This window comes from Amphiura filiformis, chromosome 15 (assembly GCF_039555335.1).
Source record: "Amphiura filiformis chromosome 15, Afil_fr2py, whole genome shotgun sequence".
NCBI lineage: Eukaryota > Metazoa > Echinodermata > Ophiuroidea > Amphilepidida > Amphiuridae > Amphiura > Amphiura filiformis.
Genome location: NC_092642.1, coordinates 1,473,285 through 1,500,804, shown reverse-complemented (window position 1 = coordinate 1,500,804; position 27,520 = coordinate 1,473,285). Strand labels below are relative to the sequence as shown.

The 27,520-nt window shown below is 36.9% G+C and overlaps 1 protein-coding gene across 1 annotated transcript; it reads left to right on the top strand.

Annotated features, from left to right (window-relative positions):
- Nucleotides 1-27,356, top strand: LOC140172053 (asparagine synthetase [glutamine-hydrolyzing]-like). The gene is made up of 10 exons (XM_072195399.1): nucleotides 1-249; nucleotides 4,213-4,359; nucleotides 5,828-5,918; nucleotides 9,613-9,792; nucleotides 11,887-11,979; nucleotides 18,082-18,209; nucleotides 24,390-24,516; nucleotides 24,641-24,848; nucleotides 25,965-26,202; nucleotides 27,144-27,356. Exons 1-10 carry the CDS (start codon nucleotides 1-3, stop codon nucleotides 27,354-27,356), a joined length of 1,674 nt encoding a protein of 557 aa, XP_072051500.1.
- The last annotated feature ends 164 nt before the right edge of the window (nucleotides 27,357-27,520 follow it).

Genomic DNA, 27,520 nt, shown 5'->3' with positions numbered 1-27,520 from the left:
ATGTGCGGAATTTGGGCGATTTTCGGGAGTGATGAAGATGTTACCAAGTATATACATTGTGCATTGACCATCGCTCATCGAGGTCCTGATGCCTTCCGAATTGAAAACATTCACCATTATCGTAATTGCTGCTTAGCCTTTCACCATCTGGCTATTATGGACGAGGTCTATGGTATGCAACCAATGAGAATCAAGTCTATGCCTCATATCTGGATGGTTTACAACGGAGAGATATATAACTACAAAAAGGTATGAAATACGTTTAAAAATTGTTATTAAGCAATGACTTTTACAATGATGCTTCAAAACTGTATTATGTTGTTGACAAATAAATGATGAGATTTCGTCACAACAACATCAGTGTTGAAAAAGAAGTCTTTTAGACTTCGAAACGTACTGATTTATTGGACTAGAAATATGAAATCTCTTTATTTATTTAGATATTGATATTATTGTAAACTTGGTTCTCGGTTAAAATTGGCCCACATAATACTTCTTCAATTATATTCTCAAACAGTGGCAGCGGAAGCATTGCAATTTAGTGTGAGGGGAGCTTAGGAATGCAATCCATATTGGTCCATGCAATTGGTCCCAGTTGAGGCCAGGGGCTCTTTTAGGAGAAAAAAGTCACTGCACGTTGGTGAATGTAAAGTTTCGATGATCAACCAGATGTGACGAGCATTTTTGACTTAAGATATCTGATTGGACACTTGACACTCTCAAATTATATAGCAATACTTAATCTACAAATAATCAGGCAAAATGGGTCTGAATAAAATTTGAATAGAAAAAGCCGAAGGTCTAATTGATTTTAGACGGGACATTACTGCAGTCACCCGCTTTTCCCACTTGTAGGGATTAGGATTATATTCCTGGCAAGTTATCAATGTTGTGAGCTCAAACTGATGGGGTCCGGGGATCCGTCTTAGATCCCATTGTGGAGTCCAGAGTCTCAAGCTCACGAGTTTTTTCAAAGCATCCATATTAAGTTTTCATGATTAATTTGGAAAGAGTTTAATGAAGTCGTTTAAGGGTAGACGAGGTATTGTTGGTCGAAGCAACCTAAAAATCGATTTTCATTATCTAGATCCATATATTATTGAAAATTAACACCTTGGTGTTTTGCAAAAGTTCATTCTACAAATCGTATACTTTGCAAACTTGCTTAATTTATTGTTGTTAATGAGTTATGTACGTTTTACAAAAGTGTTGTTGTTTCAGCCCTCTTTACAACATAACTCAAGAACCGCAACACCTATAAAAGTATATCTGTGATATTTTAATTCTTCTACACACTCGCTATGAATTGAGCAGTGCAGTTTTTGCCAAAGCTCACTACCATTCGTAAGATGCTGTGAACTACCAAATCACAACAGTTTAAAATAATTAATAACCTTAATAACGCCTTCGAGATTTACTTCTTTTAGTGTGCCTAATTGCAATTGATCATAATTTGGTTTAATTCATTATGTTAAAAATTACTTTATTTTATGACCATTCAAACAGTAAGAACTTTCTTCTGTTGAGATGTCTATTGCAACATAATCCCCATATTTTGTTTCCAAACCATGCATAGACAAATCGCGGAAGAATACATGGATTTGTGCACAAAACGACAGGTAGCCTACTTTGGTTCAAGTCGTTGTTTTTAGCCCAGCCAAACTACGGCTGGACTCTTGTTTTACATCAGTTTCTTCTTCCTCTACTACTTCTTCTTCTTCTTTCTTTCTTTCTTCTTGTATTTGGGCAGTAATTTACCTGTAATTCCGAACATACTCTGCCTCTTTTGTCCTTATCTGATGGGATTATGACCTAGCGATGTTTACACTCAGATATTACGACAAATAAAGCTGACACACAAAATGAAGGGTATGGGTTTTAAAAAGGAGATTCCAAGAGTTGATATAAGGGGTATCACTTCCGCTCCATGCGTATGATTTTGATATTGTTAGCTTTGTTAGCTTTAACTCATCAGAACCGCAAAAAAAGTATAAATGTTCTTACCATGTGCGAAGGATCATATCCTAATCGTAATCATATTATATATACCGTATATGATGTAATTTTTTTAATACTTATTATGTTTCTGTAGTCAATTCTTATCATAACCCCTGACCTTATGTATTTTTATTATCAATATTGGAAATGTGCTTTAAATCTCAGACAAAAATGTTCTTACCATGTGCGAAGGATCAACTCTTAATCGTAATGTAATGTTTTATTTCGTTTTTAGAAAATACACATCATAAGTATTAAAATGGTAAATTTTTCTACTTTAAACGATATCCAGAAGCGGGTTATGGTTTGTCGAACTTTGCTCCTTCAACAAAATGGTAGCTTTTTTCGTTTCTACATGTGCCTCTTTTTCCACATTGCTTAACAATAAATATCAAATAGTCATAATTGGCGGTCATTTCAAATCATCCCCAAGTCAATGAGGTTAAAGAAAGTTATCTCATTATTAATTGTTGGTTATATATACATACCTATACAAAATACAATGCCTGGTAACCCACCACTTGAACAGGATTTAGCCAGAGCAAACAAAGATCAGAGCTATTAAAAATTCTATAGCCATCTAAAGTAGAAGCTTATTATCCTCTTCAACAATATGATTATTGATTGGTGTTTGACTATCAAAATGATATAGATTTCGCGCCAGCTTGAGGTACCGATGAATACGACCTTCATGTACATTTTACACTGTAACTCAGAATACAATTTAGGGAATTCACGACGCATTCGTACTGTATGGTCACATATGATGTCAGGGTGGTTTTTTAAGGTCTGATTTTTAAGTTTGTTAGGCCGTATAAAATTGGTTACTGTATATCTTTTTTGTTGTTGTACTTGTCCCTTCCCAGTTTTTCAAACTTTTTTTAGTTTATAAGAGAACATGGATCATTGCCGAGTCTTTTTGTGGTGCTCTAGGGCAGTGTACTTCGAGTATATTTCCACCTAAAATATAAAATGAAGCGGCCTTAGGGGGGGGGGGGGGTAAACTGAATTCCATCACCCGTGTTGTACGTAGACAAAAGAATGATGAACGTTTATAACACAATACAATATAACATCAATTTTAAGCGGTTTTAATCCACTCAATTGGGTAGTCACAACACTAAAGGGACCCAGTAATTATGGCCGAATGAATTCATACCATCACTTGGCTCGTTGGATTCATCTATAGTACTGTATGATGGTAATCTTACGTGTACATGTAACATAGGCCTATAAGGGGCTGTCATTTTCTTCGGAATGGGGTGGTCATGAATATGTCGGTACTGGAGTCAATTTTTTTGACACCCCCCCCCCCCCCCTATCGCGAGCTAAATTTTTACGACCCTCTTATCTCGCGTTTTTATAACACACCACCCTCCCTTCCACCCACACAGACTCAAGACACATTATTCATTGTTGAAAGGCGCAAAGCCCACAGAAACTTTTGATTGAAAATGTATATAAAGTGGGCGGAGCGCAGAAAAATTGTGATCGCGCGCGGAGCTCGTGAAAGTTTTACATTATATAACTTAAGATTGTGTACACATTTTGATTTAAGTTAAAAGAATACGCCCGTAGCGCTCAAAATATTTGAGTCAACAGCCCTTAATAATTTTATAACCCCCTCCTCTTTTTGGTGTATAAAATTATGACCCCCCGCTATTTTTGGTATAAAAATTCTATACCCCCAGTAGGCCTATATTCATGACCACCCCCTTCCGAAGAAAATGACAGCCGCTGAGATCCCTGTCCTCACGTGCAAAAATGATCAAATAACATCATCGGCATGCATCTAAACAGTTCTGACCTTAATACCCATAAGAATCCCATTACGTCATTGATATGCCCAACAGTTTTGATATCAGCTATATCTAGCTTTTCCGTCGTTAATTTTTTCCGTAATGGAAAACGCAAATAAAGATTTATTTCATCTTTCGGGTTAAATTATTTTTCCATTTGCACTAAAATGCCGCTATTTTGCTAGAGTTTCTGTATATCCGAATAGGACGACTTGTAGATGTCACGTGCGTATTTATAAAAAGCCCCTGGGCCTCATGGAAGAACAGAGGAAACATCCACTAAATGAATAACCCAGGCAAAAGAAGAATTAAAACAAAACAAAAAAAGCGCATTTATAAATATACCCGAAGTACACTGATAAATGCGACTCGTATAAGAAAATAGAGTCATGACTTACAGTACTTATATTTGCAGGTGCAAGAGGAATACGGCTTTGCGTATGAAACAGAAAGTGATGGGGAAGCCATTATCCATCTTTATGACAATTTTGGAATGGCCCGCGCTGCAGCTATGTTGGACGGGGTCTTTGCATGCTGTCTTCTTGATCTTAAAGCTGGAAAAGTAAGAACGTATAATATCAATTCTTGTTTCCCAGAAATCGCACGTTTAGCACATTTACCAATTATATAGCAATATCAGTCCTTCACGTAAATAGGCGAAAGAGGCTATCGTGTACCAACGACCTGCGATCGGGCCTGTGATGCACCAGCCCCCTCCGGCTCCCACGACATGCACTGGTCATGTCATGTGTACTCAAATAGTCACCTATTACGGAGCACTCCTCTTACAAAATGTACAAGATTGTAACATACTTTCGAAAACTAACATACCCTGCAAATAACTGTAGGCCCTAGTTGGGACAAAATCAGCAATTTTAGTCGAATAACATGCAGACAGGCTATTAAACACATCTAAAGACCGACCTTAGTTACGATTAACAAAGTAACACGCATTGGTGACATGCTCTGGAATTAAAATAGAGATTTTCTTTGTTTGATTTTATTTGATATCAGAAGGACTTTTCTCGTATTTAGAATGCAATTTCTATATATCTGGTGTACTCTCAGCTCCCATAAAATACTGTGCAAACGTTAATATCCGATTCCTTAAAGGAAATCTGTACCATAAACTAATCAATGGTTATATAGTTGCAGTAATAATAAAAACGACAAACAGTAAAAGTCCTAAGCTTATATACGTCCAAATAAAGGAGAAATTCTTAATTCCTTACGACAATCAGCGATCAGTTTGTAATCCATGGTGCGGCCATATTGATACCCGATGTATTTTATTACGCTGTAACGGTACCCCGATTTTGAAACCAGCGAAATCCGTGCCACCAGCCTCGTCCCTCGTGAACTTTGGTGACACGAAGCGAATACTACCAAAGTTCAGATTCAACATTCGTTCAAAAGAAAACACGACAATTTTTACCCATAAAACTACAGAAGAACATAAAAAAATGTATTTTAAGTAATATTTATGATCAACAATGTCTTTTGAGAACGAAAAGTAAAAACAGCACTAAAAACCAAAATTCGCTGTGGGGGTCGCGAATGCCATAGCAACACACGCTCGCCGCGGGTATGTGTGAAAGGTTACACTACCGCTTGTGGCAGAAAGGATTCGCAAGCAGCTATCATGGCGGCTTCCATGAATCGCAGATTAAAAGTGCTTTTTCTTTGTTAGGAATATTCCGAAATTCATATAGACCGTTTCACAGGTCAATGAACTTTTGCCGCCACAACATCAGTAGGGCTGATGATGCGTTCAGGATTGGACGTGAAAATTTCCCACTCAAAAATAGTAAGTCCAGTTGACTAGATTATAGTTTAATATTAATACTGTTTACTACCTGGATGAATGATAATCTTCACAAACGTACCGTCTGGTATGTTTAATTTAGGGGTATATAACTATATTAGCCATTGATTAATTTATGGTACAGATTTCCTTTAATCAATAGAAAACCAAAGATCAAATGTGTCTGTCATTTTCGGACCCTTTGGTCAACTATTTATTGCCACAGGTGTTCGTTGCCAGGGATACGTACGGCGTTAAACCCGTGTTTCGCTTACTCCGGAAAGATGGTTTTCTAGCAGTTTCTTCTGAAGGAAAAGGCACGTATAACTGTATGGGTATACATATGCAAACAGAATGTTTTTCTTAGACATGTTACATTATAATACATACATATACAAATGGACATGTAATAAATAAAACATAATTTTTCACCAGGCTCGCCATCACAATAATAAAGGAGACAAGCAGAAAAAGTGATCCCGCCCGGGAATCGAACCAGTTGAAATTCGAACCTATAAGCGGTCGTTCGAACCTATAAGCGGTTCCTGGCGAGGGTGAACCTGATGAAAAATAGTATGTTAATTTATATAATTTTCGTCGATCATGCCACTGTTTTTCCATATGGATATGTATTAGTCTGTGCAATGAGCAATGAGCTGGTATTATAGATTCAGTAGGGTGAACGATTATAAAGCGAACGCTAGGTTACAATTCTGTGTGGGCTTTTGTTTACGAAATGAGACAATGGTCTGCTTATTGTTAACCAGCGTTCTTGAAGCATAGTGGATTACAGACTTAACACGGTTTGGAAATAATTTCTTCATATTTTTTGGTGTTATCTGTCGTTTACATAACACAAAAGTGCGAATATTTCCAAACACCTAAATTAGCTAAAAATTTAGGACATGTTACAAAACTATATTTTCTAGAATTTCAGAGAATACTGTAAATATTGGCCGGTTATTTTTCAATTGCCTATACTTCTAACATACACTACTTGTGGAGGTCACGCGTCAATTGTGAGAGCTCTGTGTATTGTGTATAGGAAAACGGACAGTAATTGCAGTATGTAAATATCTATGTGTCAGGTATTCTGCAGGTCACTAAATACGACGTTTCTTCTCCATTTAGTTTCGCAGAAATAATTAGCTAAATTTAGATTGGATAAAAATAATTTTAAAATTCTTAAACAGCGTAACCGTTGCCATGGAAACGGGGTAGAGCTCGCGGGTTACAATTTTGACAACATACACAAAAATGTTCGTCGAACAAACTTTATTTTTTAATATCCACACGGACATGTAGACTGGTTCTATTTTGGAAAAATCTCGTTCCTGGCGGCAAGTTTGCGTAAAAGTTGGCAACAAGCTTATTTTTGTTAATTTGGGTATGCTGAGCTCGAATCTGTTGTCTGCCAAGCACTATTTTGAGATCGTGACCCTCACAAAGACCCCCAAATGTCCCCATAGGATCGCAAAGGGGACAACAATTAATTGTACATGATGCAGTCATGTTTACAGTAGAATTCATCTCGACCTTTGCAGGACTTAAACCCCATTAAAAGCTATTAAACCAAGATAACACTCATCGAAGCAGCTCAACTGATTAAATCAGATCTTCTCTGGTTGTGCACAAGTGTCTGTTTTACATGTGCGACATCGCAATAAAGCTGGTATTATAGCTTCAGTTGGGTAACCGATTATAAAGGAAACGAAAGGAAACAATGGTATGTGTACCTTTGTTCACGAAATGAGACATTGGCCTGCTTTTTGTTAACCAGCATTCTTCAAAATGAGCAACATAATGATTGTTGACTTAACACGGTTTGGAAATAATTTCTTCATATTTTTGGTGTTATCTGTCGTTTACATATCCTTCCTAAAACACAAAAGTGCGACCCTCTCCAAACATCTAAATTAGCTAAAAATTTAGGACATGTTACAAAACTATATTTTCTAGAACCTATTTAGAATAGTTTAAATGTAGCTTGTACCGTTTTTTTGTGGCATCCTTCAGAACGGAGCTGTCCGTTACCAATATAGCTCAATATTTTCGGTCAAATCTCCATTCAATTAACACGGGGAGTTGGCTAGCTATGAGCTAGCTATGCTTTGCCCTCACTCATATTCTACGAAAGTGCGACCCCTTCTGAACATCTAACCTAGCTGTAATTTTAGGTCATGTTAGAGAAATATATTTGCTAGAAGTTTGGTGAATAGTTAAAATATTGGCCGGTTATTTTTCACACAGTGATGTTAACTAGGCAATGCCCATATACACTGTTTGTAGAGGTCACGCGTCAATGGTGAGAGCACTATGTATTGTGTATAGGAAAACGGACAGTAACTGCAGTATGATTCCAATAACAGTACACTTTGAAACATGTCAAATTACGCGTCTGGCCCGCTGATCCCAGAAATGTAATGTTTGTGCGTGTACGACCTATCGTTAAGAAGTTATGGGGCACCAAAGGCCAGAGTTAAAGTTGCTCAAATTTTCGTAAAAGTTGTGGCAAATTATTTGCCTAGTTAAGAGGTTTCAGGAAAAAAATAGTTTGCACTATCTGTGATATCTAGTTAGCATGAACTGTACCCAACTTTACCCATTATTTATATATATTCGCGGAGATTGTACATATCAAAAAACTATCATAGAAAGTAGTGATAAGTGTTCTGTAGTAGAAATTTTGAATTTTGATAATAAGTGGTTTTAGTCAGAAGATATCGCATTTTCAATTTATCATCCCATTTTTAGACCAACACATGGAACTAAGTTTATCCGTGTTATCTACCGCAGTAACAAAATTGGTGTGTTTTATAAAAATGTACTTTTCTTCAAATCATTTGAGGCAAAGACATGATTTTTTCACCAATAATAGGAAACATACTATCCTGTTACAGCTTATAAACACAAATTATTTAAATGTCGGTAAGTATTTTATTTTCATTTTTGAATTTGGGTACAGTTCATTTTAAATCACCCTGTAAAGAAGAAAAAAATATGTAGGATTCCATAGGATTCAATCTTCTGAACTTGACATCGCAGATAGTAAACTATTCTTTTCCTGAATTCTTTGAACTTTAATTTTTCACCCCTGTATTGACCTTGGACCTGCTGAGCCTCATAACTTGGTAATTATATGTTCTATGCGCAAATATGTTACATTTGTGTTTTGCCCCCTGTATGAAAATGTAGGGGGTTGGGTCATTTTTTATTATTATTATCATTAATATAACGTTTGTTAGGTAAACGTTTTTACATATTTGTTGGTAATTTTGCGATTTGGTTAATTCATAAAAAGTCTCATCGATGGTCAATTGGATTTGTATCAACAATTTAGTCAACGGATCATTGACTCTTTACTTAACTGTTGAACATTTGAATAAGTACCAACAATTTAGTAAACGGAAGCACGTTCCCCCAACTCCAACTCTCGACCACGTCATCTGTTTTTAGGCACTTGTCATTGTAGTCAAGTTGGACGCGTTGCTGAACAAGTGTGGCATGCCACCATCTCTGACTGAATCCACGGCTTTGTGGCATGCCCCAACCCAACAAATGAATAAACGTATCCCAACAACTGAGTAAATGTACCCTGACAACCCCAACAACTGAATACAAGCAAATGGTTCATAAAGATGCCCAATATAATGGTAAATAATGTCAATGTGTTGTATAATGAAACTGTCCCATTTGTTGGTTAAAAAGTTTTGACCAACGTTTGAGCAGAAACATGACTTTGTATCCAATAGTGTTGGTTAAAATTAGCCTAGTGGCCCAATCTTTGGCAGTGTAGCATATTTTCCGACTTTTCTGAACATTCAACATATGAAACATCTGTCCAAGGATGCGAAAATGTCATGGGACTGGCCTATATATTTAGTATAAAGCAACATATTATTTATTTTTTGGCGCTGCTTTTACGTTTATAACGTAATTTGACACTTTCATAAACATATCGTTTCCACGTATGAATATACATCATTATATAAAAGCGTCTCCACTTTGCAGGTTTGATGGGTTTACTCCAAAGCAATCGAGATAGTATTGAACCATGTCTACCTGGATATTATGAGGAATACGACATAGCTAAAACTGGAAAAGTTACACCAGTTGTGCAACATCAATTTCACCACTTTGAAAACCTGCCGATATGGCGCAATATTGACAACAAGGGTCACCCTAACAAAGGTACGAAATATACAGTCGCAACATTTTTGGGTGAATTTTTTTCATACGCATATAAATCGCATTGGCGGCCTCATGATACATACCAAGGAAAAACGTTTGCACGAGATGGCCATGAGGTTAACTGCCTCCAGAACAGTGTAGATAACATATCTTTGTGTAAAGTCTGCACAAAAAGAAACGCAGCTGTTGTAAATACGCCTATAGCTTCTGAACTAATAATTATTTCCACAATAATTTTTTCCACATTTTTTTTATTTACGCGCATTTTGATACCCCATTTTCAAATGTCGTTCAATATTTTTAACACGGAAGTGCTTTTAAAGAAAAATACCCGAATTTAAAAGGTGCAGTTTACAGCTATCAATGGTTATTACGCAAGCATTGTGGCACGTAAACCCCTCCAAAAATCGATTTTCATTATCTAAATCAATATATTATTAAAAAGTAACACTTTGATGTTTTGCAAAAGTTCATTCTACAAATCATATACTTTGAAAACTTGATTTATTGTTGTTAATTAGTAATGTACGTTTTACAAAAGTGTTGTAGTTTCATCCCTCTTTGCATAACTCAAGAACCACAGGACCTACAAAAGTATATCTGTGATATTTGAATTCTTCTACACACTCGCTATGAAATGTTCAATGCAATATTTGCCTAAACTCACTACCATTCGAAGATGCTGTGAACTACCAAATCGCAACAGTTCAAAATAGTTGTTAACCTTAAAGGGCAGGTCTATTGCAAAAACAACATCATATCATTGACAAGCTAATATTATGAGGACAATGAAAATGACTCCTTTTGTGAGAAAACAAGACGTTTAAAATTGATATTCCGCAAAAACCAACTTAAGCGGTGAGTTCCTTCGAACGAGACAGAGTTGGCCTATAAAAAAGGTGACGTCGTGAAATGTGATGTGCCCGCTTTGAGAAAATGGACCATAAACGCTCTCAATGGACAGAACGTATACTGTTGTTGTTCACAGAAAAAAACTCCAAATTAAGTTTTACAAATTTAATGTTTTTTAAACATATGGATAAAATCAGCCGCTTCTTTTTTTTTTATATATTAGTAAATTGTGACATTACAATTCATATGTATATCAATATCATGAGAAATATTTGGCCTAAAAAATAAATACATAATTTGAGCTTAGAATTTCATCTGAGACTAGCATATAAACCGTGTTAAGTCCACAAACTCATGTAGTTATTATCGTTTCAGTGGGATGAAATATTACAAAGCAAACGCATAGTAACAATACTATAGCGCTTTGTTTGCGAAATGAGAACAATAGTCTGCATATTGTTATGCAGCATTGTTATGGTAAATGATAGTACAACTCATTGTTGCTAATGTCAAACTTGTCAAAGTGATTGTGATTGTATGATGAGAGCGTGATATAGTGTCCGCTTCATTTACCTACGTCATCAACCAAACGGGGGGAGAACACGCACGCTTCAAACGGGGGAAGAACACGTACGAGGCTGAACTGTACCCACACAATATCTCCTTTTCAGGAGAAATACGCATAAAAAATTGCAACAAATGTCAACTTGTAATGTAATAATTATTTTCTTCGAATAGAGATAAACTTGTTTTTGCAATAGACCTGCCCTTTAAGCTGGGCACGAATCTCCACATTTACACCACAGTGGCGTCGCGTTGGTGATCATTAAGTGGGAGGGACTGGAGAACCGTTCATAATGGGGGGATAGAGAGGGGCACAATCCGTTTTCGGCACATACATTTCTGATACAAGCATATACAAACAACTATTATTGTAAGACCAATCTATTGTATTGGCATATTTACGGCTGTTTCGTATTATTTTAGTTTTGATCAAAAAACACTCTATATGCTTGTAGTCGCGGTGTTACGGTATTTGACCATTGAATCTTCAATATGTTATATTTAAATGTTTCATAATCCTTTCTTAGCTCACCATGAAATTCGCCCCTCCCCCCGTTGCTGAAGTTCCTACCCAGTGGCACCGCCATTGCTGATGGTCAAAATATGAGAATCTAACCCTTGTAAAGAACCTCTCAAAAATGTAAGAATTATGGGTTTTATTTTCTTCATTTTTTTCAGAGGATGGCATATACTCAAATATTCGGCACCTCTTTACTGAGGCAGTACGAAAGAGATTGTTATCTAACCGTCGGATGGGATGCATGCTTTCAGGTGGGTATAATGCAATATAATATAATATAGTAGGGGGAGAGCGTGCACTCTTGTTCCGGCAGTTAACAGTCGCCAAGTATAAGAAGAAAAGTTTAAGATTTTTAAACAATTAATGTTCAAAGGCGTGATTTTGCGCTTAATCTGCAAAGTTTAACGTATGTTAAAAGACTGTTAAACTCGAGCGTATAAAGGTGGTTATTTTTTGTTACGTTAAAAGGCGTTAAACTGTGTAATGTTTAGTGGAATTGTACTTTACCTGTTTAACGATAGATCTCGCGCCACGGAATTTTAACCAATTATTGTTTAAAATGACAAAAGCAAATGGCGGCCACGAGTGAATGCTGGTCGTGCTGCTTATGGTATCCTGAAACTTCGTTCAAATAGGTAGGTTTGAGTCAATCAGGTTGCACCAAACTCGAGATTCGTTTGATAAGTTATGCATAGACATCATTGAGACATAAAGGATGGATATTGATGCGTTCATTTGCTAGATTTAACAACGTCATTGGGATTGACATTCTAGCGATACTGTACTGTACTGTTCTACGTGCACGGTACATGTATATCACCAATGTGTGTACCGCGATGTTCAGTTTTGGGCATACGCACAATAGCTTACAATGTAGACGAGATGCATTGAAGTATCGGTATGCTGGATACCGTATCGAGTGTGTGAATTTATTAGCGTTGATGTATTGTATTTTAGCATTGTATCGTAATGCATGCGAGAGAGAAAGGCTTACTAGATTTTAATTTTTTACTCGGATACATTGCCCGGATACATAGCGGGTTGAACTGATAAAAAAAACAACTTTATGCATGAAATTGTATTTTTGAACGACTCTCACAGTTGACCAAGATCTGATGACTTCAAATCTATCATGAATTATGTTTCAGTATAAAAATTTTTAAAAAAGAAAGAAAGAAAGTCCCAATCATAATTAAATCCAATACAACCATTGATTAAGCAGTTGTATTTCTTAAACAATCCTTAGATAAAATAGAACATATAAATCATTATCTGTTTAGAGTTATTAAGCAAATATTGATTAAAAGACCTTAAACAACCTAGTTGATTAAGCACTTAAACTTGAAGCTGGTTAAAGTGCTATATGCATTTATTGGTTAAAAGTTTTAACCAACTATTGATTTGAGCCTTAAACAACAAGAAAATTAAGGGCCCTTAACCAATATTTCGACGAGAGGACCACATAACTAACACGAGTTTAAGATTGATTAAGATTGTTTAAGACTTTTTTAATTGGCGAAATAAGAGTGTGGCGCAATGGTTAGGGTACTTGCCTTTAGTGCATGAGGTCCCGGGTTCAATTCCCGGCGGTGACGATTTGCTGGGATATTGACTCGGAAATTGGCAACTTCTGTAGATTAAATTCAGGCTTCTTCTCTCTATCATGAAAGTACTCCGTCCGTCGGAGGGGACGTTAAGCCGTCGGTCCCATGTGCAGAGAGCCATACCTGTACATGTATTTCGCAGCCAGTTTCGAAAAGAGTAGGGTGCTAACCACTGACTGTTCCCAACCCGTCCCAGTGTTCAAATGGACCCCAATGGAAATAAGCTTCAATAGAGGCTTTCTTGGTTTATCCAGGGTTGTCAAAATCCGAACAAATCAAATCAAATCAAATCACGTCAGTTTTTAAAATATTAAATACACGACCATGTTACAACTCACTTTAATACGAAACGAAAATCGTCGAAAACAAATCCAAAGAAAGACAAAAGAAGAAGCTAAATCATCTCGAAATCAGAAATGAAGCCGGAAACAAGAAAGAGGAAGATTAGGAACCCGATATAAGCGGGTCCCAGCTGAAGAGTAAAATGGATCGGTCACAAATAAACTGGCCTCAAAAAGAAACTTATAATTTTTTACAACTTGTGAAATACAAGGTCATATCTTAAAATACTGTCAATCAAAATGAACCAAAATTACACACAGGATTACCTTAATACTCTACTCAAAACACATGTCAGTAACCAAACAGTTGTCCAACTGACACAACAGCAAAATGCACTGTCATGGGACAGCTTCCTGGACTTCCTTCACTTTCACAGCCCAACATTTGGCACCCAGGACAAAAAATCTGTGAGAATGCACACAAGATCCTTGCACAGATGATAAAACGGTGCTGCTGTCTGTTTTTCATACACTTTTTTCATGAAACAGGGCTGGGCTGTGAATGTGGTCCAGGAAGCTGTCCCACGTCAGTGCATTTTGCTGTTGTGTCAGTTGTATAAGTACTTGGTTACTGATATGTGTTGAGAGTAGAGTATTGAAGTAAATCTGTGTGTAATTTTGGTTCAATTTGATGGACAGGATTTCAAGATATGACCTTGCGAAAAATTATAAGTTTCTTTTTGAGCTCAGTTTATATCCGATAAACCCATATCGGAACCACCGCAAAAGCTGCTCGGTTCATTTGAATTTTGATGTGCCTGTAAACAGAATACCACACGAAGATCACATCGTGGCATGTGAATTGGCGTGAAATAATTGTCATGGGAAGAGGTACAGAGTCTTAGAGCAGAGGTAGTCGGCACTTTGAAGGCAGCAAACTGGCAAAGCTCCGCAAATCCAAAATTACCTATGTGGAGCTGAGCAAAGATCCCATGCCTAGGTACACAAGAAAGTTTACTGATATCAAGCAAAGGCTCAAATCCGAGGATAATACAGACTTGACATTTAATATGGAATATTTTTTTGCAAAATTCCAATACTGGTCTGGAACGGCTCTGCATAAACCGCACGGGGTAAATATTAATTGGTGTGTGTCGGGAGATGGTGTAAAGTAATTGTTTGACCGAAAAATGCTTTTCATTAGTTTACATTATGGCACTCATAATGTAGTGAATTAGCCTAAAATGGCGGATTTAAGGAGACTGAATTTCTGATATTATCACATTTATTGAGGTTTGAGGTGATATTTACTGAACCTAAATACCAATAAGTGTTCTTCAGAATTGAGATGCACTTGTAATTTACCAATTTTGAAATTGGGCAGAGCTTTAAAAAATATGGCTCTGACAAGTGGTACGCACTCAAAAAGTTTGAATGACTCCCTGGGGCCAGATGTTATAAACTTATTGTACACAAAGAAACAGCGTGAGTTCATTGGACAACCAAAAATCCGTGCAGTTGTTTTGTATCGTTAGTTTATAACATTTGACCTCAGGGGGAGTACGTGCCACTTTTAAGAGCCATATTTTAAGTTCCTCCCATGTTCAAAAAATTGGTACATTACAAGTGTATTTCAGCTGTTATGAATGCCAATCGCTGACGAAGATTAGCAAATATCACCTCAAACCCCTATAAATTTGATAATAACGAACAATGTTGCATAAAATCCGAAATTGTGTCCCACACAAAGCTCAAATTAAAACAGCCATTTTAGGCAAATTCGCTACATTATGAGCACAATAATGTAAACTCATTGAAAGCACATTTTCTGTGAAACAATTATTTTCCACCATATCCTAACACACCCCAATTAGTATTTAGCCCGTGCGGTTTATACAGACGCCTTCAAGACCAGTCTTGGAATTTTGCGAAAAAATATTCCATACTAATTAATTACTATTAAACACTGAACACATTATCGAGCACATACAATTTATCATCACCACCACGTATTTCAGCTTTCATGGACAAATATTTCGCCGATTTTTGGTGCAGCCATGAAGTCCCGGCATGAAGTCCGGTCAGCACAATCCTGGCTAATCTTTTTATGGAGTGGTTAGAGAAAGAAGCCATCATGAGAGCACCACTAGATCGCAAGCCAAAATATTGGAGGAGATATGTGGATCATGTACAGGGTGTAACAATAAAATTTGTACAATTTTGAAAATAGGATGAAACAAGTATGCCGCTTATTTTTTGGTTTGATATTAATATGACTATCAAGATAATTTCTTTAGCCACCAGTTAAACTTTGTTCCAATAAAACCGTAGGTATACAAGTGAAGATATAGCCAATTATGTAACCTAGTCTTAAAACCGCTTGGGCCACTTTTGTCCAAGTCTTACAAAAGTGACTGAATAGAGTTGAATCATGGACCAGTTGGGCGGTGCTCTTATGATAGGTCGATTTAAACAATGGGGTATTCGAAGTGGTAGAAATGTTACATAATATAATATCTCCTTGAGTTTTTGAAAGTCACAACTAAGCACTGACATAACAACCTCGTTTACTAGAAATCGTGGCTGCAGCTCAACACCTTCAACCCAACGTTGGAAGAGCGTATTTTTATGGTTGTGACATTCGGTAGCACATGGAGTCAAGCAGAAACCATAAGATTGTTTATAGCTCAGTTTCCAAACTCACGTCTTCCTTCAAGGCATACAATTGCATATAACTATGAGAAGTATGTAAACTTTGTTGACAGAAATGCTGGCAAGTGGCAATAGTGGTCGCGCCAGAACAGCTAGAAGCGAAGCTGAACTTAATTTCAAATTTGTATTGTTTTGTACTTATGGGTGCAAAAACTGTTCTCAGTTTTACCAATGATATCTCAGAGATATGAGAAATTACTAATTTATAAGAAAATTTGAAAGAAATTTCATGACTTCATTTATAGATTTTACAGAAATATCATATTAGTATTAAGTTCATGTTAATTATTTGAAGAAACACCACTTATAATTCTTTTGTGTCAGTTCTTTGATGTTCAATGCACATTACGCACAATCTACGCGGTTCAAACTTGATATACGCTAACATGGCAAAAGTGGCCCAACACGTTTTCTGGACAATTTAATGAATCGGACATAACTTTTGAACCCAAGCTAGTAAAGAAACCAACTAAACGTCTTCTTTTAGCCAAGGTATTACTGATTCTACTACATATAACATTTGTGCCGTAACTCTTTTAGTTTTTTCCAGAGAAGTCAAAATGCAATTGTACAAATTTTATTGTTGCACCCTGTATATGAGTTTATTCAGAAATATACTATACGTAAGCTTACAGAGCATCTAAACACCATCGATTCCACTGGCAGCGAGGAAGAAGACGAGGAGAAATCCCTTTTTGGATACTTTAATTGTTCGTAAGGAGGATGGATTAGTCTAAATGCTAGTTTACCGTAAGGAAATATATACGGATCAGTATCTTTAATTTCAAGTTTCCACATCCTCTCCGTCATCAGAAGCTCGATGTAATTAGAACCCTCGTGGACAGAAAGGAGAACATAGTGACGGAAAGGAGAACATAGTGACGGAAGAAGTAGACAAATGGAAAGAGGAGCAAAAGATCAGGAACGCTTTAATGGACTGTGGTTATCATAAAGTGGGCGTTTGATAGAGTCAAACACCAGATAGAAGTGAAAACCCCAAAACCAAAGAAGTCAAACAAAATGGACGAAACTCCATCGAAAGGAATGGTAGTTATCCCTTATGTTGAAGTGCTGTCTGAATAACTTCAGAGGATGTGGTGGAAACATAAAATCTCTACAGCCATGCGTCCAACTAACTTACTAACACACTTAAATGTATCCCACTTAATCCCCCCAAAAAAGACATCTTAAAAACCAGCGACGCAGTATACGAAACCCCCTGCAAAGCTGTGATAAGTCGTATGTTGGTGAATCAGGAAGACGAATAATGCCACGTCAAGAAGAATCAGAGAGCAATACAGATTCCAAAGAAGGGAGCCAAAGCAATCAACCGCGATGACGACTCTTTTTCTCTCAGTCACGTATATGATCCACTATACAGCAAAATTTGATCCCGTGGAATGAGATTGCATCCAAACACCGCGGGAAATGCAGTGGACCAGATCACTTGAGATCAAGCCATCAGCCTGGATGGCGAAAGCTCAAGTTATGTGAGTAAATAATGTTTGTATTTGTCAAACAAAAATTAAGTTAATATTTTCTATATGTATCTGCTTACGGTAGTGTGCGTACATACATTTGTATCCTTTGGAACAGTTTTCCCATGTATTAACATTGACAGATTTCAATTCAAAGGATAACAAAGATACATTTTCGGTCAATTTTCACTTGGCTTAATATCAGTGGTTTAATTCCAATTATTGTTGAAGGATTTTATCTGACATTGAATTTTTCGTTTCCTGTGGTCATTCCTTAGGTGGCCTTGATTCCAGTCTTACGGCAGCAATTGTTGTGAAGCTGGCAGGTGAAGCAGGAATCAAGTATCCAATCCAGACATTCTCAATCGGCATGGATGACAGTCCAGATGCACTAGCTGCAAAAAAGGTATGATTAATTGATACTGCGGGGACTCAAACACTCTGAAGGTTATTATGGTCATGAAGCACAAAGGCGTAGCATTCTTGCGTTTCAATTGAATTGTATAGGTATAGCCGAGTCGGTGGCGTTTTGAGGGTGACGTTGCCAGATTGGGCGAAATTATGTATTAAAAACCACTCTACGATTAAAGCCTCTAGAAGTCGAAGTGAACGCGAAAATTTATAGTGAGCCGTAAATTATGAACGAAAGAAAGATAGTTTCCATATTTCCTCATAGACTACAAAATTATCTCTTATGTACAGGGAATGTTTCAGTTTCAGTTTCAGTTTATTTTCACCATACAATATTATACAAAACAAATAGTGAAAGAAAACTTTGGTGGGGAGACCAAAAAGAGCAAGGCTCGAAATGTATGGTCACCCTAGAAGTTGCAAATGATGATAATTATAGATTACTACCTTAAATAACTACTAAAAACAAGACAACTACAAACACGGAACAGGACTGGGTAAGTGCAGAACAGGACCGGACAGGACATGTGCAACTAAACACTAAGGTGAAGGCAGTGATGATGGCATATAGCAAAATTCAAATTAAGTATAAGTTACAGGTATAAAATAAACAAACCAATTAAGTTACTGATAATATGACAACAGATATGACTTATATTTTCTTTTAAATACATACAGTGATTTGGCATTCTTTAACTCATGTAAAATTGTATTCTAATTGTATTTCTTGCTAAATCAGTGTTGAAATTATACGGACGATAAAATGAGGATATGCGGGTGGGGTAGCTGTGAAAGGACCTGTTTTGAATGAAATAATCGGCAAAATTAACAGGAAGGTTATTGTAAGCATAATTGTGCATAAATGAACAAAGGGTCCATTTGTGGATGTCATAAATAGTCAGAGTATTAAATTTCTTAAATAAAGGTGGAGTATGCTCGAGCCAGTGAGAATTTGAGCAGATTCTCATAATTCTTTTTTGTTTTAGATGGATTGAGTGGAGATTGGTGTTATTTGAATCTGCCCAAATTAAATTACAATAAGATAGGTGGGGAAGCACAAGAGTATTGTATAATGAAAACAATGTTTTGAAAGGGAGAACTTCTTTAAGGCGATACAAGATACCACAATACTTAGATAAAATATTAACAACATTTGAAGTATGTTTTGACCAAGTTAAAGACATGTCTAAGAGAACTCCAAGGAACTTTGTATGGGAAACTCTGGAGATGTTGACTCCGTCAATGAAAATATTTAAATCATTATACACACGATTGCTATACCTGTTTTTAAACATAATGTAATTTGTTTTGTCTACATTTAACGACAACTTATTTGATTTAAACCATACAGAAAGCTTATCTAATTCCTGGTTAACAATAGTTATTAAATCAGGGAGGTTAGCATGTGAAACAATAACATTTGTGTCATCTGCATAGGTAACAAAAGCAAGTTTATCAGAAGAAAAAGCAATGTCATTTAGGAAAATGATGAAAAGTAAAGGGCCTAAGACTGAACCCTGGGGCACACCACATGTTATATTACGATATGATGAGTTGCATTCATCTAAACAAACATACTGAGTTCTATTGGTAAGGTAACTCTTGAACCACTCGAAGGCACTTCCTCTGATACCATAATGATGAAGTTTATCAAGAAGAATGTGATGATCAATCGTGTCGAAGGCCTTCGAGAGGTCCAAGTTGATGCCCATTGTATGTAATCTTTTATCAAGGTCTGTAGCAATCTTATCATAGGCGGTAATGAGTGCCATGTAAGAGGAGAGCTTTTTTCGGAAACCAAATTGACAATTATGAAGCAAATCATGACATTCAAGAAATTTATACAATCTTTTATGAATAATACTTTCAAAAATTTTGGAAAACACAGGTAAAACAGATATAGGACGATAATTGTTACATAAAGTAGCATCACCAGATTTGTAAATGGGAACGACACGTGCAATTTTAAGTTTATCTGGTACAATACCTGAGCTGATAGACAAATTAAAAACATGACATAAGGGTATTTTAATTAAATCAATAACAATTTTGACAATGTCTGGTTTAACGTCATCAAAACCACTGCTAGTACCAGCTTTTAATGAAGAACAAATATCAACGACTTCCTCAACATCAGTTGGACATAAGAAAAGAGAGTGCATAGGTGATGGAACTGAATTGAGAAAATCATTGAATTTTGTGGGAGTTGAAGGAATATTACTAGCTAAATTGGGACCAACATTTATATACAAAGTAATCATTTAAACCATCACCAATTTGCTGTGAATCGGAAACAATAGAACCATTAATGACAAAAGAATCAGACAAAGGCTTCTTCCTTCTATTACCTAAAAGATCATTCAAAACACCCCAAGTCTTTTTAAGATCACGTTTGTGGACATCAAGTAAGTTACAGTAATACTGCTTTTTAGATGCACGAATAACAGAGGTCAGTTTGTTCTTATAATCTGACAAGGCACGCTTGTTAGAAGCAGTTGGTGATGATCTATACTTTCGATAGAGTTTGTCCTTTCTGCTGATAGACCTAAGAATTGCCTTGGTGATCCATGGTTTATGAGGAATGCCTTTAGCCCGAGAGATACGTTTGCGCTTAACAGTAAAAGAGCGATTGTACAAATCATTGAATTTTGTAACAAAATTGGAATAGGCTTTCGTAGGTGATGAATCATTCATAATATTATCCCAATCTGTGAGCTGAAGATGATTCTTAAAGCAATTAATATTAGCTTGATTAAATGTACGACAATTTATAAATTTAGGACTATGTCTATATGTAAATCAATAGCACCAGTAACTTGAAATACGGGATAGTGATCGGTAATGTTATTAACAAAAATGCCCGACTTAATCTGCTTACTAAGAACATTTGTGAATATGTTGTCAAGAATACTAGCTGAGTTATTAACAATACGTGTAGGACGGTCTATAAGTGGAAACATATCATGAGAATAAAAATTATTGACAAATTCATTAACCTTGTTGTCGGTGTCATAATGAAGAATATCAAGATTGAAGTCACCAGAGATGTAACACAATTTATTTTCAAGTGAAATACGATCGAGACAGTTAGACAAATCAGAATTAAAAGAATCAACATTAGTACGATGGGCACGGTAAACATTACCAACAATGATGTTTTTGGATTGTGGAGAAATGATTTCAACAAAAATGGATTCAGAATGATCAATATCATTACGATCGGCTTGAATCAAATTTAAATCGGGTCTGGCTAAGATAATGTATTATGAACATAAAGAGCAGCCCCGCCACTTCTCCTACCTTGACGAGGGATACTTATCAAATTATAATTGGAAATGTCAATCAGGTTTGAATGATCCTCCTTGAACCAGGTCTCGGACAGGGCAATAATCGAAAAGGTGAAATTCAAATTTGAAATAAATGGGCTTTACCAGTGGGCTTAATTATTGGCTATTTATATTGTTGAGTGTCATTAACTTGTTGGCAAAAGTGGTGTGTGATGGGCCTTCTCTTCCTATACTTATTTATTATGCGTTTTTGTTTTATTATGTTTCTTACTTTCTTACTTTGTTGTTTCTTACTTTTTTACAACATAAGTCATTTCTCTTTTTGGGATAAAAGTTGTTGAAAATTACTGAGTAAATTAGGAAAAATAATTTTCTATTCCAAACATCAAGCTTGGTGCTTTTGTCTGTGCTCATGACGTACAAAAAATTAGTTTACGAAATGAATTTAATAACTTCAAACTCCTCAACAAAAGTTTGGAAAGTTTTTTAAAGCATCTGTATCTCAAATTATTTGTGACATATTCATATCGTGTTGCATATCAATGGATAGCTACAATACTCCTCTTTACAATGACACCCCATTTGAAACAATAACATTTTACACGGCTGAGTACACGCCTTGTGAATGCAGTGGGGTCGCAAACAGAATTTGCCAAATTGACCATTATTCTGTGCTCAAACAACGCTAGCCACTAACCTCAATAGCGGGTGGAAAAACCACATGCAGCCACAATAATCAGGGACCTTCTCCTCATGCTGCTCACCGACCTGATTACACGTTACTGTGGCATGGCATTCCATTCTTCAACAAGGATTCGTCGCTGGTCATTCAATGTGGTTGCATATGGGCTTCTCTGGCAAGTACAGCACGATCAAGCTGGTCCCACAAGTGTTCAATCGGGTTGAGGTCTGGCCCGGGTCCGTCCTGATGGCAGGCCATTTTGGCTCTACTCCCATATTCTGTAGGTAGTCGTTGACTACCGTGGCTCTGTGGGGCGAGCGGTGTCATCTTGGAGAATTGCATTAGGTCCCAGATTGTGAAGATATGGGATTGCAGCTTGCTGCCGGAATAATGGTCAATTTGGCAAATTCTGTTTGAGACCCCACTACATTCACAAGGCGTGTACTCAGCGGTGAAGAATGTTATTGTTTGAAATGGGGTGTCATTGTAAAGGGGAGTATTGTAGCTATCCATTGATATGCAACACGATATGAATATGTCACAAATAAAAACTTTGCAAACTTTTGTTGAGGCGTTTACATCGCTACTAAAACGTTTGTCAAACAATTGCCGATCACAAACGTTTGTCAAACATTTATAGTCAAACAGTTTATAAACGGATAAGGAGCCAAACATTTGTCAAACATTTTCGTAAACGTTTGGCAAACGTTCGAGGCGCAGCCGAGGGTCATAGCATGGTTTGAGATCACCGCGGGCCTATAATCTTAACCATGTCCCGAATAAAGCAGTCAATATTTGTTTTATATAGCGAATTATTATAGATTTTTGTCATCTGATTGGTTAAAAGGCCTATTTTATTGTTCATAGGCCATGGTAAAATGTGCAAAGAAAGTTTTTCGTTATGAACCGATCGCGTCACCGCAACTGGCAGGCATCGCTTTGGCACCGCGTGCGTAATGCAAACACGCCATCGCGCGCGCCGATTATGTGAAAATGACTATTCCCGGGGAAAAGTCTTTTTAAAAGACTATTGCACGGGGAATAGTTCAGTTTTTACGTAATTCTTAAAAAGGAGGGCATAGCTAATTCAATGACTGCACTTTTAACCAATCAGATGACAGGAATCTATATATGAGGTAATTAATTATAATAATGACATATCTGTCTTTGCTTAGTATTTACATGGTAAACAATAACTGCTGCCTTATTTATTTTACGGTCAGTTGTTCAGTATTCTAAACCGTCAAATGTGCCACCTACATAATCATACAGTGTCATGAAAGATTTTGCTCAGCTTACTATAACCCAGCCAACACACTGCGTTTTCACGATGTTAGCTAACGTTGTACTTAGCTTGTCTTCTACGTTGCAATTACCTAAATTTTGAACTCTTATTCGCACACCGATATCGCCCGGTTAATAATTACATTACACAGCAGAGACACTGAAATGAATACCCGGGATCGATACACGTGAATGTCCTATGCACGATTTGATATTCAGACGATAAATCTTTGGATACCGGGTAGAAAATGATGAATATATCCCGTAATTGATTTAATCTAAAGAAGCCAGATTTTGTTCCTTGCACTTGAATATACGTGTTCAACGGATATGATTGTCGTTAGTTTGCGTCTTGAGAAAGAACCATTGCATCTTGAACTCAAAAACTGACAAAAATATTCTGATTTTATATGTGCCGAACTGTAGCGCAGCGTACGCTAGCTGCACTCACTCGTGCGAGCAGTCTAAAAGCATAAGACCAATAACCTCATCAATGGTGTATACATGCTCACTCATACACAGAGAGGTCAATTACCAGGCTGTTGTCAGTAGCCTTAGTCGAATGTCTCTCGGCTCATTATGCGTGGCTGTGGATTCAACCTAGCATGGCGATTTCTGCCATGAAGATATCGGGGCGATGACACTGTGATTCGTGTTGTGACGACGTACGTTTCGGCCGTTGATGTAACGTTATTATGACGTTGTTTCGACGTCAAGTTGTGAACGTATTGTTTAAATGTCCCTCCGTTCGAACGTTGTAAAAACGTATGAATACTACGTTCACAACTTGACGTCGAAACAACGTCATAATGCCGTTATATCAACGTCGGAAAATCAACGTCGAAATTAACGTTGTCACAACACGAATACGAGTTCAAAAATTGCATATTAGTGTAATTTGGGGTTTACTGTACTGTTACAGGTTGCGAAGCATCTTGGAACCGAGCACCATGCGGTTCCTTTCTATCCGGAGGAAGGAATTGAGGTGTTGGAAGAAGTGATCAAGTGTCTGGAAATCTACGACATTATGACAATACGTGGAACGGTGGGTAAGTATCAAAAATTGCAAAATAAGAAATCATAAGTGTTTAGGCTTATATGCGACGTCTTAATATAGTTAGTAGATTTATTATTATGATGTCAAAATTAACATTAACCTTTTGTTCTTCTCAGCCATGTATCTTTTGTCTCGATACATCAGCCAAGCAACAGATACTGTTGTAATATTCTCTGGTGAAGGTAGCGATGAGCTGGCACAAGGTTATATATACTTCCACAAAGCACCTAGCCCACAAGACGCAGATGCAGATTCAAGACGATTGCTAAGATATATTTCATTTTTTGACGTCCTGAGAGCCGATAGAACAACATCCGCACATGGGTGAGGGAAATACGAAATCTCATATTATCAGCGTGGGTATTTCATTGTAGAATGCCATATTAATACAACATAATTGTTATAATGATATATATTTGTAGCAGTAAACGCAAATAGAAAGTAAAAGTAAACATCTCCGCTATTCAAATGTGGTACTCTCATCGGAACACTTTCAATGGGTCAACCGGCGTCTTCAGTGGATGTTATTGCTCAGCAGATTTGTCGTTGCTAATGATGTTACAACACCTCTCCGATGGCGTCATAGGTGTAGATGACGTCAAATGTTGTGACACCCCCCACCGGTTTTGGGGGAAAGGAGGTTGTCCTAGATATGGTCAATGTCTAACCCTTTGCCACGGTTCAGTCTGGGTCTTTAGTTCTAATGTGAGGCATATTCACTGCAGTAACTAAACTAAAAAGCGTATTAAGAATGAGTGCCCAACATGTAATCTTTGTCTTTGACGCAAAGTTTAAGCAAAAACTTAATCAGAAAATGCCTTGATTGTAAATGTCTCTAGTGACAGAAGTCCAAACTTAAAAATTTAAAGTTGCTAAACATCATCAGCAAAAATTCCTTATCTGAATAGTTAAAAGTTGATATCCGTGGATTAAACGGGGATGCGTTGTCTACAAATGTATAATGAACTCAATGAATTAAATTCCCATTATTTGAATGGTTCAGGAAATGGGTGTTAAGGCTTATAAATGGAGACGGAAATTATGACAAATTTAGTATCAGAATAAACAGAATTGCTCTTTTTAAATATGTATTTTCCTTAAGAAAATCTTGTTAATAATGAGATATATGATGGTTCGTTATAATCTTCGTCCTCAGATTGAAAAGATAAAAAACATCATCGTCCTCAGATTTGACCTGCATGGTATTCTTGACCACAGTCCACATACCGAACCGCTGATACACGGCGCTGGGAATTTTTATGGCTTTCAGTATAAACGAGTCTCTGATTGAGCTAAAAGAAAAAAACATGAAATTGAAAGTTATTGCCATGATGACTTATATTAAGATTCGATATGGCCGAATGCAAGTTTACGCTTTCGAATTGTGAATGATGTGTTGTATATCGATATTTTTCATAGCTGGATTTTTTTCATCATCAGATTGGAGCTCCGTGTGCCATTCCTGGACCACTACTTTACCTCATATTATTTATCTCTACCGGCTGACCTACGAGCACCAAAAAACGGAGTAGAGAAGTACCTCATTCGCAAGTCATTTGCAAAGAGACACTTGATTCCTGAGGAGATTCTTTGGCGGCCAAAAGAAGGTTTCAGTGATGGTATAGCTTCAGCAAAGAAGTCTTGGTATGAGATGCTCCAGGAATCCATTGAATCAAAGGTATGGTTTGCACTTATAAGATTTTACAAATAGTGTTACCTGAATTTTACTTTTTCGGGTTAGTCGGGCGTAATTTTAAATGGATGTCTTTTATCAGCAAACGATTCAATCACAGATGGTGACATGACATGCCCCATTTGTTCAGGTTGCTCGTCTTGACTAGGATTTACTCAACAATTAAATAAAACAGATGACGTTTCCACATCTTGGGTATCGAGGGACATCACCATTGCTCAACAGCTGGGGAAAAGGCCGCGTTGACGAAATTGTTGGTACACATCCAATCGTCCAATTGCAACATTTGGGGGATATGGCCGCATGCTTCCGTTTACTATTTTTGTTACAAATCGCCCAGCAGTTTGGAGAAATGCTGCGAAGCTTCCGTTGACTAAAATGTTGGTACAAATCTAAATCACAAAATACCTATTTGTTTCGTAGTTCTGACCCAATAAATATATAAAAGCGTTTACCCAACAATTAAAATGTGAAAAAATTATGAGCGCCAAAAAAACCTTAATTCTCAACTTTGTTCCACCCCCCGGCTCATGATTATTGCACATCGTCTTGGAACATTTCGTTATGAACTCGGCAGACCCCCGAATCCGGATTCGGCTTTTTGAAAATTCATTTTACGCATGCATTAATTTTTAATTGCCTTTCCTATAGATAGATTTTTTCTTTAACGGTATCATTGTTGACCGTACTGTGATGCACCATTAGCCAATACTGTATGCCGCCCTCTTTTGATTACTTATTACGCAGTTATCATCTGATTTCCGTTTAAAATCTGACAAGTTGCCATCTAATTATGTATTGATCCCTAGTTCTCTAATTCAAACAAAAATAAATAAGTAACATGAATTTACCAAAAGCCGAATCCGAATTCGGATGTCTGCAGAATTCATAACATTATGTTTCCGGTTTAATTTTTTCAATTTCAGGTTACAGACAAAATGATGGAAAAAGCACCACATCGTTTTCCGTTCAACACACCAACCTCAAAAGAAGGTTACTATTATCGCCAGATCTTCGAGACACATTTCCCAGGTCAGGCCAAGTGGATGCCGTACTTTTGGATGCCAAAATGGATCAAGGCCAACGATCCGTCACAACGAACTCTTGAGAATTATAAAGATACTACTCATCAGAATTAGCGTTATTTAATCCATATCATTGTGATTCCACATAATGCCGAAACACATATTACTATAAACCGTCCATATCTAATACTTAATATGCTTTACGTTATTCGCTGATCGCGACTAGCGACCAATGCAAATAATGCAATGAATGAAATCCACGCTGCTGTACAGTAAAT